The 16732-nt window shown below is 36.0% G+C and overlaps 1 protein-coding gene across 1 annotated transcript in view; it reads left to right on the forward strand.

Moving 5' to 3' along the window:
* Mms22l (MMS22 like, DNA repair protein) overlaps positions 1–16732 on the forward strand; it is a 104403-nt gene that overhangs the window by 28439 nt on the left and 59232 nt on the right. Inside the window, exon 14 of the mRNA XM_042679571.1 lies at positions 2040–2549. Coding sequence (XP_042535505.1) covers positions 2040–2549 — 510 coding nt within the window. The remainder of the gene's footprint in view (positions 1–2039; positions 2550–16732) is intronic.

A 16732-nucleotide genomic window follows, 5' to 3' on the forward strand; every position in this document is an offset into this window, starting at 1 on the left:
GAGGGGTTTAAAAAATTGTTAAATGAAATTCTTATTTGATTCCCATAATAAATAATGTGAAAAGATGGGGAAAGAGTTTGGATTTTTTATGCATATTTTTAAAGTTAGCTGTTTTATTGGACATTCAGAAATTATAACTCAGATTAGTTTTATTTATTATTGTTGCTTTTGTTTTCTTTTCTGTTATATTCTGTTTTGTTTTGTTTTTTTTTGGGTCCGGTCGTGGGCCTGAACTCTGGGCCTGGGCGCTGTCCCTCACTCTTCACCTCAAGGCTAGTGCTCTACCACTTGAGCCACAGCACCACTTCCGACTTTTTTTTTCTGCTTATGTGGTGCTGAGGAATCGAACCCAGAGCCTCACGCATGCAAGGCAAGCGCTTTACCACTGAGCCACCTTCCTAGCCCCCTTCTGTTATATTCTGTTATGTTCTTTTACAGCAGTGGTAATTGAACTCTGCTTCACCTGTGCTAAAACACAGTTTACCATCAGGCTGTTTCCCCAGCTGCTAGTAGTTTTTGTTACTGTTGTGCTTGGATGCTTTGTTTTTGAATCTTAAACACTTTCAGGAAAATAATCTCTCAGAAGTTTGTCATTAAATTATTGGAAATCACTTATTAATAGGTCTGTTTATTAGACAAATATGATATTCAGCCACTATAGTGAAGATGGTAGAGGATACAAAGATAATTAAACAGATCTTTACTTTGATTAGTGTATCAGCTTTTATATAGCTCTTTATAAATTAACATTTAACCTCCTGAGCTTTAATTACTTCTGGCCTGAATAAACCAATTATAGAAATTATGAAACTTAACAATCTATAAGTAGGAATTTAAAAGATGAATTTTTTTCAATTCTAATCCCTTAACTGATGAGAAAAGTGCATGAACTATTAAGTTGTATTAAGTAGCATTGAGAGATTTTCTTAATGACTACCCTCATACATTTAAGCAGTTAGCAGCTTTTCTTTGAAAATAGGTAAAAAATGTTCTAACACTTTGAATTTTCTTAAGGTATAAGTAAAAAATAAGAGCAGGTCTTTGTGAGAGACAGAGGCAGACAGCTTATGAAAAATTTTTAGAATTTCCATAAGAGCCCATCAAAGTGTGCTTAAAAGATTCCATATTGCCGGGTGCCAGTGGCTCACTCCTGTAATCCTAGCTACTCAGGAGGCTGAAATCTGAGGATCACAGTAAAAAGCCAGCTGGAGCAGGAAAGTCCATGAGACTCTTTATCTCCAATAAACCACTAGAAAACCCAAAGTGGCACTGTGGCTCAAGCAGTAGAGCACTCGCCTTGAGCTGAAGAGCACAGGGACAGTGCCCTAGCCCAGAGTTCAAGCGCCACGACCGACCAAAAAAAAAAAAGATTCCATATTAGGACAAATATGTGAGAGAATGGTCACGTAAAGGTGAAAGGTTTATTTGGTATAAGACGTTTCAGTCTGTGAGCCATTGATCCAGTTGGTTTACATACAGCAGCACATCATGGCAGGAGTATATATGTCAGAGCAAATCCTCTTACCTTGTGCCCTTTACATGAAAAAGAATACGGGATCCGGGCCCCAGTTCCTTTTGGGCACTCACCTAGTGACCTCAAGACCAGGTTTCAGCTCTTAAAAATTCTTTTACCTTCCAGTAGTACCAAACTGTTAAGTAAGCCACATAGACCTTTGGGAATCATTCAGGTGCAAATTATGGCAGATATTGTTTCTTATTTGCAAATAAGAATAAGTTGATGGAAATTGAAAAGTAAGAGCCACATACTGTATGTGGGAACACTACTACAATTCTCGGGCAAAGCTGCTGAATCCATTCATTTGCTTCATCACTGGGAAGTTGAAGGTAGAGCTATCATCATATGAATTGATTTTCTAAGCAAAGTAGTGGCAAAATAGTGATAAAGCAACTTCAGCTAATTAGCTAAAACTTTACAGTAGTTAGAATGTTATGAACACCAAAGGAAGGTTTATTGTAAAAGGCAAATTTTTTGAGTGGATTGATTTTATTAAAATATTTCTTGTATGTATATTTTACAGAATATATTCTAAGTTTCATCGTAAAAGAATGGAAGAACTGACTGAAGTTGGTCTTCAGAACTTTTTCAACCTATTTCTGCTGTTAGCAGTTGTCGCAGAGACAGAAGATGTAGCAAGTCGTGTTCTGGATCTTCTGAATTTCCTTAAGCCTGCCTTCCTAACATCTCAGAGAGTCCTTATTTGGAAAGGTCAAATGGCATTTCTCTTGATGTATGCCCAGAAAAATCTGGACATCAGTGTTTTGGCTAAAAAATTTGCATATGAGTTCCAAGAGAAAGCCAAGGAATTCTTGGTGTCAAAGAACGATGAAATGGTACAGAGACATGCTCTATGGACACTTCTTTCCATCTACATTGATGGTGTTCAGGAAGTGTTTGAGACCAGTTATTGCTTGTATCCTTCCCATGAAAATCTGCTTAATGATGGATTTACTATGCTTCTGCCAGCCTGTCAAGAATCTGAACTAAGGACAGTGTTGAACTTTCTCCAAGCTATTCTAGCAAGAATCAGGTATGTTTTACAACAATATGCTAATCAGTTAATTTTTGTTTTTAAAGATGACAACATGTTCGTAAGTTTTCCCTCAACATAAATTTGAACTACAAGTATAGAAGAGTTGTTTTTGTACTGCATTTGGGACAAATTATTAGTTTTCAAACAAGCTTTCTTCAAAAAGCTTTTATAAGTAACTTAACCCAAACTATTGGCGTTACTTTAATTGTTTAAAAAAATTGGAAATAGTTACATGCATGACATCTGCAGTGTCTGCAAGCCTGAAATTATAGGTGTTCTATAGGTGTTCTTGTACTTCTAAACATTTTGCCTTTTACTTTTGTTACTAAAAATAAAGTAGTTGCTTATTGAGGGACTTTTGATAAGTTTGCTTTTATAATTTTGCAAGTTCAGGAATCAGTTGAAAAACATGAGCTAACAAATATTGAGACAAGTAAATTATTTTTTATTTATAATATTTTTCTTTGATTTATTAGCGCCAAATCAGTCTTTTAATATTTGCTTGCAATACAAACTAAATTTTACTCTTTAAAATCCAATTTAGTAGAAGTTGTTTAGCATTAAAATCGAAACATTTCAGGAAGTAGAAAAATACTGCAAGCTTCAAAGTTGTCTGTGTCTTTGTTCATCCTTGTGATCACTGTTCAGAAGTGTAGAGGTAAAGTTAAGAGGTGAAGATGAAGACTAGAGATTAGGTGAAAGGAAGTTTATATTAATATTAAAAAAATCTTTATTGAATTTGTAGTTTGCACTCCTCTAGAGCAGATTGCTGATTTTACAAAGGACATAAATATTGCTGGTAACATTTTGATTCCTTAAACAAATTTGTATTTTGGGTTTTTAAAAAATACTGCTCAGCTATAATAATAATAACTATAAAAGAATGTATGGTATAACTTTTGGTGCCAAAATTATAGACCATTTTTTAAAAGAAATATAAGGTCAGAATGTAAACAAGAATGTTGTGACAATGTATAGGTCTTTATTAAGGCAGTTACGATTTAGGCATTGAGATCTTTAAAATATTTTCTTGAAGCTTGGATAGTCAGCTCTATGCATTTTCAGTGAAACTGGTGTACATTGTTTAACAAGAGGAGCTGTGACTTGGGTAGTTCCGTTTTATTCCACCAACGATTTAGCATTTCCAAAGCAAATACAATCCACACAGTATTTCATTTCAATTGGGATCTTTATGGGGGAGAATATGAAAAATGGTTTACCTTAAAAAGAACGGGGGAGAAAACAAACTAGATAAACCTTTTAGCTATTTGATCATACCAATTTATTCCTGGTTTCTTACATCAGAATCCAGAATTTATTGAAGTTTCTGAAGTATCCAATGTACTATTAGTATTATCAAGTCAAAAGTATTTTGAAACATTTCTAAAAATTAAAAATAGCCTTTTTTATCATTACAGTTCAAAGTTGAGAACAAAGCTAAAATCTTTGGGTTTTGGTTTAGGTAAGGAAGATGATGTTTATTCCTGGCTACATCTCTGCCAAGGAAAGAATAAAATACTTTACCTTAACAGTCTCCTCTGTTTTCACATTCATTTGGGAATAAGGTACCCGTTCTTACATAAATGTGTATGTATGTGTGTGTGTGTGGTGTGTGTGTGTGTGTGTGTGTTTGTGTAACTAATAGTTTGTAACTGTATGACCGAGAAATAATAGGTGGGAAGGAACTAAAATCACTGATTGAAGGGAGAAGTAGCTCCCTCTAGGCCTGTTAAGAGATAATAACTTCATATGCCACTCTCTGGTAACTGGAACTGATGGCTCACTAGAGCATTCTTCATTACTGAGTAAGTAGCATTATGAAAATACTCACTTGATTATGTAAACTAAATGCCTCTGTGTTTAAAATTTCATGTGTTAAATATTTTTTGCAGCCATCTTTAACATTACTTTTGAACATGGAACATTACTTTTCTGGAATTACATTTCTAGTTCTCACTGTTCTTTTAGGTTAATATAAAAATGGCATCTTTCACTTAATGGAGTTAGGTGTAGCCAAAAGGTTTTCTTTAATTATATTTATTCATGCTGTTATACTTAAGGTCTGTCAGCATTTCCATTATAAACTTCTCTTTTCAGAGTTTTCTAATAGAGCTATGAAAATTAGCTCTGGGCAAAAACTTGACATATAAGGCCTCCTGAGTTTCTCTCTCTTCCCTATCCCCTATTTTCATTTTTACTAATGTAAGGGTGAGTGATTTCAAAATGCCTTTTGGCATCTGCAGATATCATTTGGAGTTTAAAAAGAAACAATAAATATTCAGGCTTTGTACCTGTTTGTTCTAACACTTAAGGGAAGTTGTGGACTTAGGAATTTAAGCAAAATGGTTATTGATCAACTGACATCCTATTTTGTAGGAAACAAGAACCTAGTTCCAAAGAATCTAAAGGTATTTGAGAGCTTGCCTAAAAAAAGGCAAATGTGAGACAAAGGAAATAGTTCAAAGGGTATACTTTTACTTTCTTTCCTTTAAAAAAAAACCCTGTACATTAAAAGTATTACTACTGAAAGGGTAAAGGCTGTTTTTCCTTGCTTCAAAATATATTTTTGAAAATTCTAAAATCCACTTTTTTCTCTTCTCATGAGATGAGTGTTATTTATTGGTTTAGATACTTGAAGGCTTATATGTGTATGTCCGTGTGTGTGTGTGTGTGTGTGTGTGTGTGTGTGTGTGTGTGTGTCTGTGTGTCTGTGTGTGTGTCTGTGTGTGTACAAGAACTCAGGGCTTCAAGTTCTTGCTTGGCTTTTTCACTCAGGGTTGGCACTGTACTACTTGAGCCATACTAATATTTCATAAGTATCATTTCTACTAAGCAATTATTTTTCTTTTTTCTTCAGTCAGAGAACTGAGGGCTACCAGAAAGGAGACAGAACAATATAATGATCAGTAATGCCAAATAATTTACATGATAATATCAGGAAAAATTCAAATGGTAATCTGGACAGCAGACATGTTTTTTGTTGTTGTTATTGAATGTTTTGTATAACTCGATTACAGCTTTAAAAATTTTTTAAAAAAAGTTTTATTTTGGGTACCTGTGGCACCTGCCCATAATCCTACTTAGTCCAGAGGCTGGTTTGTAATTCATTCCTATTGCAGTGACCATTTAAGAAGCATTTTTGTGTTTGTAATGAACAATATTTTTTGAAAAAGTTAAGGCAGTAGAAAACATCAACATTGTTGAGCTATATTGGAATTGTTGAAAATTGCAATTCTTACTAAGAAGCTCTTAGTAGAAAAAGTAGTAAAATTTTTAAGTAGAGTTAAATATGGCATATATGTTTGCTCTTCTCTTTTTATTCAGCTTATTTTTTTTTTTGTAATGTCTTGGCATCATTTTAACATTGCATTTTATTTTCCCAGACATCATTACCTTTATAAAACATTAATAAAGCATGCCTTAATCTCTGCTTCCACAGCTTTTTCTTCTCAGCTTTTCTCATTCTTTCAACAGCTTTATTGAGAGTCAACTCACATATCATACAGTTTACTTCTTTATTAAGGATTTTATTAAGAAATTTCAAGACAGGCACCAGTGGCTCATGCCTGATATCCTAGCTACTCAGGAGGCTGAGATTTGAGGATTGGAATTTAAAGGCAGCCTGGACAGACCACTTGGGAGACTCTTATCTCCAGTTAACAAGGAAAAGCTACAAGTGAGAAGTGTGGCTCAAGTGGTAGAATGGCATCCTTAAGAGACAAGCTAAGGGTCAGCTCTGAGTTCAAGCCCTACTGCCAGCAGGCAACAACTACAAAAACAAAACAAAAACAATTCATACAGTATCCATTCGTTTTTAACTATATTTGAGTTATACAATCATTTCTACCACTTTAAAACATTATTACACTTTTAACCAGTACCTGTACCTTTTAGCACTCCCCATTTTCCCCAACATGACAGCAATCTTAGCAACCTCTAATCTACTTTTCTCTTCTTAAATTTACCTATGACAATTTGTCTATTTTGTGACTGGCTTCATTCACATTGATAAACATGATCAGGGTTTATCTTTATTTGTGGGATATACTAGTACTCCATAGGTTTTTGTGGACAAAAGAAAAAGGTTTCAGTGTGTTCATACAACATTTATCTCTCTGTTAATGATTGTTTTCACCTTTTGGATATAATGAGTCAGGAAGATTCATGTAAAAGGTTCACAAGTTTTTGTGGGAATATATCCTTTTCTTTTGGTATATACCTAGCAGTGGAATTCTGGGTCATATGCTGTTTTAAGTTTTTGAGGAAAATGCCTCATTTCCAAGGCTGTGCCATTTTACCTTCCACCTATGGTATGTCAGAGTTTTAGTTCTCCACAACTTCACCAGTACTGTTGCTTTTCTATAATTGTGCTCCAGGGGATGTAAGGTAGTATTTCATTATGGTTTTAATGTTTGTTTGCTGATGACTGGGCACTATTTTGCATGCTTCTTGGTCTTTATATCTTCTTTGAAGATCTTCTGTCCATTTTATTTTATTTTCTATTAATAAGTTTTTCTATTGTGAAAATACCATACAGAGGAGTTACAGTTACATGAGCAAGGTAATGAGTACATTTCTTATCAAGCATTGTTGCCTCCTCCTTTGTTTCCCCTTTATATCCTTGCCCTCCCATCTCTGCACCCCCTCCCCCTGCCTTCTGTCCATTTTAAAACTTGTATTGATTATTGAGTTTGAGTTCTTTATTTGGTTTTGATACAGATCACATGACAGATACATGATTTACAGATTTTTTTTTCTATTCTGGGGATTCACTTTCTTACTGTTATCTTTTGTTGCACAATTTTTTTAAAAATTTTGATAAAGGCCCATGTATTTTTTTTCTTGTTGATTGTGTTCATTTCTTCTCATCAAATGTGTCTCCTCAGAGGACACATCCGCTTATTTTATAACCTGTAGTAACATCCTTATGTGAACACAAGGAAAAAGTTATGTGTTAATAATTATAGCCTTAAGAGCTATCCACAACCCAGTTGTCCTTTGCATGTTTTTCTTATAATGCCTTCACTAGTATTTAAGAAATCTGGAATCCTACCTTTGTTTCTGTTTTGAGAGGCTAGCCAAAAAAACAGCTGAATCTGAGGGCTAAGGAAGCTAACACATGTATAGAAAAGGGTTAAATCAGGAGAATGATGTAACTTAAAATCAGGAGGCAGAAATGGTCAGTGCTAGGTGAGCTGGGTTATTAGAAAAGGAAAAAAAAATCTGTTGGAATTATTTGAGTGAATGGAAAGGTGGTTTCAGAAGTTAGGAGATAATTGGAGATAGAATTGGATAGAAGTTAGTTCATGATCAAGATTAGAATTAGAGAACATACATGGGAAGAGTTAATGCATTCTATTCAGTAAACATCTGTGTATAGCAATTGTGATTTTTGGGGGGGAGGGGGTCATTCATGGGGCTTGAACTAAGGGCCTGGGCACTATCCCTGAGCTCTTTTACTCAAGGCTAGCGCTCTACCACCTTGAGCCACAGCTCCATTTTTGGTTTTTGAGTGATTAGTTAGATTAAAAAAAAAGTCTCACGGATTTTTCTGCCCAGGCTGGCTCGAACCACGATTTTTAGATCTCAGCCTCCTGCGTAGTTTGGATTATAGGTATGAGCAACTGGCACCTGGCTATTAATTTTTAACTCTGTAATTACTTACCTTACTTTCTAGTTTGTGTTACAGTTATTTTCTCCAGTGGATGCATATTCATTCAAAAGTATTTATTCAGCAAATTCAGCTAATATTTTAAGTACCTTTTCCAATTGGTGACACTTGGAATAGAATGATCAAACTAAATGAAATCTGAATAAACATTTATATGTTTATTACATGAAAGATAGTTTAAGAATGGAGAAAGAAAGCTAGTTGTTTATTCAAACCATCACCTTTTTAGAAAGCTTTTTTATTCTATTTGTCATTACCCTTACTTGATACTCATTTATAACTGTTCCTAAATTTTGGCTGTTTATAAAACAGTTTTTATCCATATTTAAATGAAAAGAGACAACAGTACCTGTGCAGTTGAATATGTATTATGTATGGCCTAAATATCATCTGTAATGGTTGCTTACTAAGCACTCATCAGCAAAAAGGAACTCCAAAGCACCACAGAGATCCGTTCTTCTCTTTTAATTGAAAGACTTTCTGTGTTATTGAAAAGCAAAAAAAGTAGTCTAGCTGAGTTTTGGTGTACCATTTTCATTTTATTTTCTTAATTTAGTAGTAATCAAATTATTTTTCTACTGAAATATGGAAGCAAGTGAACACCAATGAGCCTTTGATCTTTCTTTCAAAGGATTTTGAGAAGTACTTCATGGAGGCTTGGTCTATAAAAACTCTTTGAATCTAAAAAGTAGAGATTTAGTGGGATTCAATGGGAAGCAAAATATTTAGAAAGGGGAACTAAATGGAGTAGAGGAAATAATAAGCTAAATAATTTAAGAAACTATCCCAGAATTGAAAATCTGCACGGAAAAGGCCTATTGAGTGATGATGCCTAATATAAGAAAATACAGTGACAACAGAATTTGAGATGCAGAATACTGTATACAAAAATAAGATGGTAGAGCTTCCAGTGGATTTCCTTACCCTTCTGCTCTTTCATTTTTTGTATTTGTTGTGCCTGTGGTCTTGTAATGTCCAGTTTATAAGCTAGGTGAGATTTAATATTTACCCTAATTCCCAGTAGTTGTAAAATTCTTAAGAGAAGATGAATGGAACTTTATGTTAAGTGTCTTTTTTCAAGATGAACTCCTTTCAAGAAGATGAATGGACCTATATGATTTTTTTTTTCTGCTTCATAGTTATTACCAAAGTTTGAAGTTAGCCCAAATCTGATTTTTCTCGGATGAAACTAAAAAATTCTACCTTTCAAGATTACAGAGGGAAAAGAGGGAAGAAAAAGGTAGAGAAAGAACCTTGAAGCAGATATTGAGATGAAGAACATTGGATAAAGGGAGAGAGACAAAAGAAATATACTTTGTTAAGAAACCATTTTATTCTTTTGAAAGCTTGGTTGTTTAGAGAATAGATGTGCATGATTATTTTCTCTGCCAAGCCTTGGAATATTTCTTTTTAGGAAATGGTAATAAATTGAAAGATGTTGTAGTGAGGTGAAAGCCACTTTCCCCAATCTTATTTATGTCACTGTTGTCCTTGTCTGAATCCCGTGGTTCACTATAGGTTGCAGACCACCCAGATCTTTGAAACTTTAGATGAAATTCAGCAGTGAGCTTGTAGGAAGCATAGCTCCTGTGCTTTACCGGCACCACACAGTGCTGTTTTTTAAACCAGATACATGTTGTCATAATAAATACATTGAAGACCAATGAATCCCATTCGTGACAGGTTTGCTAAAGCCAACTTGTCTTCACCTATAAAAAAACTGAGATTGTGACTTTAACAAGTGGATGAAATCTGAAGGAACATGCATGGTGGCTTTTGGTAATCTGGGAGTAGTCAGTGGGATCATTTATGTCCTGTAAATGCATACAGTAAGCTACCTGATAGGTTGTTTTTGAAATGTGACATGCCAGATGAGGGAAGGAAACAAATCTTTTAACTATTTCCATCATTATTTTTGGCTTAATACAACCCCAAAAGGTTCTCGAAATTATGGATGAAGTAAATTCATGAGTTTTAAAACAGTCCTAGCTATCTTCCCATCTTCTCGTGCTACCCTAAATCTGTTTTCTCTAATGTGTTTTGTAGAAACACCTGTGAGTACCTTTTTGTTTTATGATATGGACTTCCTTTTGCCACCATACTGTTTTATAAGGAAACAACCTTACCTTTCTTCATCAGTCTTGTAGAGAAGGGTGAATAATTGTCCTTTTTCAGACTTTATTTATATTTTAACTAAATTGAGAACAAATACAGAGTGAAAATAGCATTTGGAACTCTTAATTTCAATAGTTTCTTCTTTCCCTTACAAGATATATATTTTTCTCTCTTTAGGATATCTCTCTTGTCAGATTTAAGGCTTATTTAAAATGAAAAGAAAGCTGGAACAATTTTCTTTATTCCATTTCAGTCTCCTAAGGCCTATTTCCCCCTGGTGAGCTCATAGCAACAGGGGGGTTTAAGGGAATTCAGCTTTCTGCAAATTAATGTCTCACATCATGAAAATTCAGGACTTTTTTTTTTTTATCTTGAAAAGTAATACAGTGAGTGCAAGTATTATTTCTTGCCAGCGGGTGGAAGATGAATGATTTTGTCACAGTTTTACTGCTTGATGAGCAGTGTCCTGAGGGTCAGGCTTAAGTCTGTGTCACTATGCTGCTCATTACTCTTGAGCTAAATAAGGGCTGATTGGATCTAAATTGCCTAGCACATGGGCCACAGATGAGCTCAGTGAGCAGGGGATGACCTGCTATTCAGTCTGGGAGTAACCCCGGTGTGCAAATGCAGCATTAGAACACCGTGGGAGAATGAGAGGCTACCGGCTGCTGCCAGCAAAAGAAATCGAAATGTAAAAACTCTTTGATGCTGTGATGTTAGAATTTGAAATGTAGGAAGTGACAGGTTGATGGTACTTATCAGCTTTGGCTGGATTAGAGAACAGTGTCATCTTGCTTATATAATGACAGAAGAATGAAGCCAGTAGCTAACTACTGTGAGTTGAGCAGCTGCTGTTGCCACAGCCAGTCGTTGCTGCCTCCTACTGGCATTTTCCTGGAAACCAGTAAAATATAATGAAGAAAATAGCCTTCTCTCTGGGTTCCCAGGAATCTGGGGTGCTTCAGTGCTGAAGAGCTGCTAGTGAAAGAATTCAAAACAAAGGGGCCGTGGTGTGTGTGTGTGTGTGTGTGTGTGTGTGTGTGTGTGTGTGTGTGTGTGTGTGTGTGTGTGTGTGTGTGTGTGTGTGTGTGTGTGTGTGTGTGTGTGTGTGTGTGTGTGTGTGTGTGTGTGTGTGTGTGTGTGTTAGAGAGAGAGAGAGAGAGAGAGCTTACGTAATAGTAAAATTAGGTAAAAAGTATCAATATGTGGAAATTGGCTGCTCCAGAATTTTGTACTGAAACAAAGGTTAATCCATTTATAAAATGAAACTACTCAGGGTAAGAACCCTCATATACTCCCCTGGAATAGTGTTTCAGGGGACCTCAGGTAGGTGGGTTGATCTCTCAATTATTTGTTTTTATCAATAACAGCACTTTGCTTACAACTAATCTTTAAAATCCGACAGCAGGCTACCAACCAGTGTTAGGCACAGTTTGAATTAGACTTGATAAGACAAAGTGAAAAAATGTCCCTGATTATGGAGCTAGCTTGCATAAAGCTATCTCCTAGGAAGTGGGATGGTAGACAAATATTTCTCCTTCAAGTCAAAAGACTTGACAGACAAAATTGACCAAACTCCTATGATATTGAGACTTCTTGCTTTCATTTTACTGCTACACTTACAATTAAAATACCAACGTTCAGAGTTATGTTTCTGGTTTTAAATGTAGAAAATGTAAACGAGCTTTTAAAGAACTACCCTATGAGGACTGCTATTGCTATTTTGTTATATCCTTTTAATACTTCCCACATTCATGTACATTAAAAAAATTATATTGGTTGTACAATAACTTGAACTCAAATCCTTCGGTGCAAGGCAGGAGACTACCACACACTCTTAGCCTCTTTTTGTTTTAGTTCTGTCCCTAATAAGATCTCATGGTTTTGCCCAATGCTGGATTTGCCTTTTGGTAGTAGCTGGGATTATAGGAGCACACTGCCTTGTCTAGTTTTTTGGTTGAGGTTTTATGAAGTTTTCCTGGGCTGGCTAGCCTCGATGCGATCCACCCAATCTCTACTCATAGGTCATATACCCATCCCAAATTGGGTTAGTGAGATTAAATGCTGTTCAGGGGCCTTTTTTTTTTCTCCCATTCTTTCTATCATTAAGCAGCTTTCCGTTAATAACATTTGCGTTATTTTGATGTCTTCATAAGATTCTGTTACTTGCTTGGTAATTTGTTACTGGTGAAAGTGGTGAAAAGGCAGTGCTTGATTCAGGTGCGGAATGTGTGGGTGGTTCAGGAGGCCCTTCAGTATTACACAATGAATGTACGACTCCACCGTTCATAGCATTGGGAAATAAGGCTTCCATTTTCACACATTTGTTTGGTTATAAGTGGAAGGTATTAAAAAATAATATAAAACCTGAAATGGAATTCTAAAAAAGAAAAGCCATGGTTTATTTCAACCCAAATTTTATACATATGCATATACTTGCATAAATGACTGTATACATCTGACAAAAGGGAATTTTTACAAAATTTTAATTTAAGCTAGATTTTTACATGTCCCTTTTTTAAAAGAACAAATGGTAGATTTATGTGTTGAAATAATAAAAATAGGAAGTTCTTGAGTCTGTGTTGAAGCAACATAAAAGGGTAAACAAATTAGCCTTCATGTCCAAGAAAGTTTTGTGCTGGGTTTGCCAGTATAGGGGTCTTCCTCTATCATTTAAATTTTTATTGTATGAATATCAAATACAAAACTCCTGAAACACTTGGAAGTTCTAGTGAGTTTTTAATTCCTCGTCTACTTTTTCTTTTACTTTTTTCAAATCAAGGCGAGCCCTCTACTACTTGAGTCACAGTACCACTTCGGTTTTTCTGGTGGTTTATTAGAATAAGAATCTCATGGACTTTCCTGCCTGGACTGGCTTTGAACCACAATCCTCAGATCTCAGCCTCCTGAGTAGCTAGAATTATAGGTGTGAGCCACCAATGCCAGCTACTCTTTTCTTTTGGTCATGGGGCTTGAACTTTGGGCCTGCCCCGCGGCTCTTCGGCTTAAGGCTAGCACTCTACCTCTTGAGTCAGAGCACCACTAATGGCTTTTTCTGCTTATGTGGTGCTGAGGAATCAAACCCAGGGCTTCATGCATGCAAGGCAATCACTCTTAACACTGAACCACCTTCCCAGCCCTCTTTTTTTTTTTTTGTCGGTCATGGGGCTTGAACTCTGGGCTTGGGCGCTGTCCTTACGCTCCTTAGCTCAATGTGAGCGCTCTACCAGTGCCACTTCTGTTTTTCTAGTGGTTTTATTGGAGATAAGAATCTCACAGACTTTCCTGCCCGGGGCTGGCTATGAACCGTGATCCTCAGATCTCAGCCTCCTGAGTAGCTAGGATTACATGCGTGAGCCACCAGCGCCCAGCCCTCTTATATTTTTATATAAAATTAGGTATGCAGCAGGTAAATAAATAATGGAGAGTTGTACATATAGAAAACTTGTTCCCCAAAAGGAATCCTCTCCATACTGTGGAGGGGATTCTTCATTGCTCTAACTGCTGCTTTACCCCACCCCCTCCTCCACCACCTCTTTTTTTACTTGGAAAGAGAGAAACACAATTAAGATTATACTAAGGAAAATATCTGTAACTTCTTGTTTCATTTTTGTTGTGATACAGGTACTTGCTTAGGGAGCCTTGGCTGCCCTCAAATTTGTGATTCCCCTGCTGTTTCCCTTGAGCTGGGGTTACAGGTGTATATTACCACATCCCCAACCAATTTCATGTTTTTTGTTTTTTGTTTTTTAAGAGAAAAACATCTAAGATATTTCTCTATGGACAAAAGTACAGATTGTTAATCCCAACAAATCTCTCATTGTACAAAATTTCACTTTGTTAACCCAGTGAGCATTTAGGAGATTATTATCTCCTAATTATTATCTAAAATATTTATTTTAGATGGGCTTTGTTTTTGTACCCATCTAATATTTGAAGGCACTTGTTACTTGAAAACTTGGGTTGCTTACTTAATTTAGCCAGCAAGTTTATAATAGTTTGTGTTTTGTTTAGTATTCAAGTTATTAAAACTTAACAAAAAAATTTAAATTGGTACTATAATATACAGAAAGAGGGGTTGCAGTTCCATAAGTCAGGTAAAGAGCATGTTTCTGTTTGGACAATGCCACCCCTTCCCTCACTCCCAGTTTTTTCCTCCTGTCCCTACCACAATTTGTATAGTTCATTTTCAACAGTGTCTAGTAAATACCGCTGCCAAATTTGTTCACCCTTTGTCTCTCCATTTCTGTGTCTTCCCTTGCTCTCCCAAAGACAGATGAACAGACAAGACAAAAAGAAAATACAAAAACAGCAACAGAAAAAAAACCTTGTTTCTGTTTCCTGGAGTTAATTTTGATAAATATAATTTGGGGAGGGGAAGGGAAAAAACCAAATTGTTTAAATAGGGGTACAGGTAGCCCCATTGCAACAATGAGATATACAAGACTGTTATGTCGAAAAATGAACCTTACAACTTTGGAGCAGGGTGGGTAGTGGAGGGGGGGAAGATGGGAAGGGATGGGAAGGGGAAACAAAGGAGGAGGCAACAATGCTTGATAAGAAATGTACTCATTACCTTGCCCATGTAATTGTAATCCCTCTGTACAGTATTTTACAATTAAAAAAAAATTAAAAACCTGAAAAAATACTTTATATGATCTAAGGCATTAAACGTTTGGCACTTTAATCTGGGAGCTAGTATATCATGCCTGTAATTCTAGCTACTTGGGAGACTGAGATCTGAGGATCACATTTTGAAGCCAACTGGAGCAGGAAAGTCTATGAGACTCTGTCTCCAATAAACTACTAAGAAAAAACCAAAGTGGCACTGTGGCTCAAGTGGTAGAGGCTAGCATTGAGCAAGAAGCCCAAGGACAATGCCCAGGCCTTGAGTTCAAGCCCCAGGGCCAGCAAAAATAAAAATAACCCTTTTTGAACTTGACTTTTTCTAATCTGTAAAATGTGTATGGAGCTGAGAACCAGTAGCTTATACCTATAATCCTTGCAGTTCTGGAGGCTGAGATCTGAACATTGTGGTTCAAAGCCAGCCCAGGCAGGAATGTCCATGAGACTTAAAAAAGCCAGAAATGGACTTGTGGTTCAAGTGGTAAAAGTACTAGTCTTGAGCAAAAAAGTGCCCTGAATTCAAGCCCTAGGAGAAGCGTGTCTGTGTATATGTGTGTGTATGTGTGTGTGAATGAATACATACTAAAAATGCTAACTTGAAGAATGAAAGTGTTAGTGCATGTGTCTAAGAGAGTACCTAAAGATGATTGCTTTTATTGTCTAGTTTGTCTGTTGGTTTCAGAGAAGTGTCGTGAGGAGTTTCCCACTGTAAATTAAAATTTGTAGAACTCTGTCATGCATTACTTCCATGGTATTCATTGAAATGTTAGCCATACTTTCCGTAATTGTATAAATTATTCTACCTTGGTCAAATCTCAATCTCCGTTTATCTGTATCATGGCTTATGAGAGAACTTTGTTGTGCTAATTTTGTAGTTATATACTTAACAGAAATGACCATTCGGTCAACACATTGGGTACTTGCTATGTCAGACTATGCTGACATTGGAAAGAATAGAGATATGTAGATAAAAACAGTTGCTGCTCTTCAACACTACACAGTAACTGTCTTATATTACCTAAGTATCCAGCATAACATATAGTATTGCTTAACATGGGTGTTGAATGAGTGGATGATAATTATATCAATGGTTTTGCCACCAATATGCACAATAACTGAAATAGGCCTTTAGGTAAGGGAACTTGCCATTGTGGTAATAGAGGCTATACACTGTATAAAATACATATTTTAAAATGCCAAAGTAATTTTTTAGAGAATATAGAAAGATGGAAGGGACATTCTATTTTATGTGTTTTCATAGTACTAACATTTGAACCTAGGACCTCACACTTGCTAGGCAGTTGCTGTAACTCTTCAGCCTTGCCTTCAGCATTGTTTTCTTGCTGGTTATTTTTGATGTAGGATCTCTTACTAAACTTTTTCTGCCCAGGCTGGCCTTGACTCTTGATCTTCTTCTCACTTCTCAGGTTGTCCCCGCCCCCTCCAAGTAACTAGTAGTAGATAATAGACATAAGTCATCAGCGTCTAGCTAAGTTTGAGGTCATGGCTAGGACTGAGGGATAAAAGAAACAAAGTGAAAGGGTGATCTGATTGACCCAGACTGATATTCTATAGTAAGACAGTAACAGTTAAGTGATATTTTGAGTAGTTAATGGAAAATTTTGGAAGTGTGTCTTAAATGTCTTATTCTCAAATGTTCTTTTTCTGTATGTTTAGCTACTGATAAAATAATTATTTGCATGTTACATGATTTCTGTCATTGATACTCTAAACCTCATTATTCTGAGAATGTCAAAACACTTTGATA

This window comes from Dipodomys spectabilis, unplaced genomic scaffold (assembly GCF_019054845.1).
Source record: "Dipodomys spectabilis isolate Male_0828 unplaced genomic scaffold, ASM1905484v1 ptg000053l, whole genome shotgun sequence".
Classification (NCBI taxonomy): Eukaryota; Metazoa; Chordata; class Mammalia; order Rodentia; family Heteromyidae; genus Dipodomys; species Dipodomys spectabilis.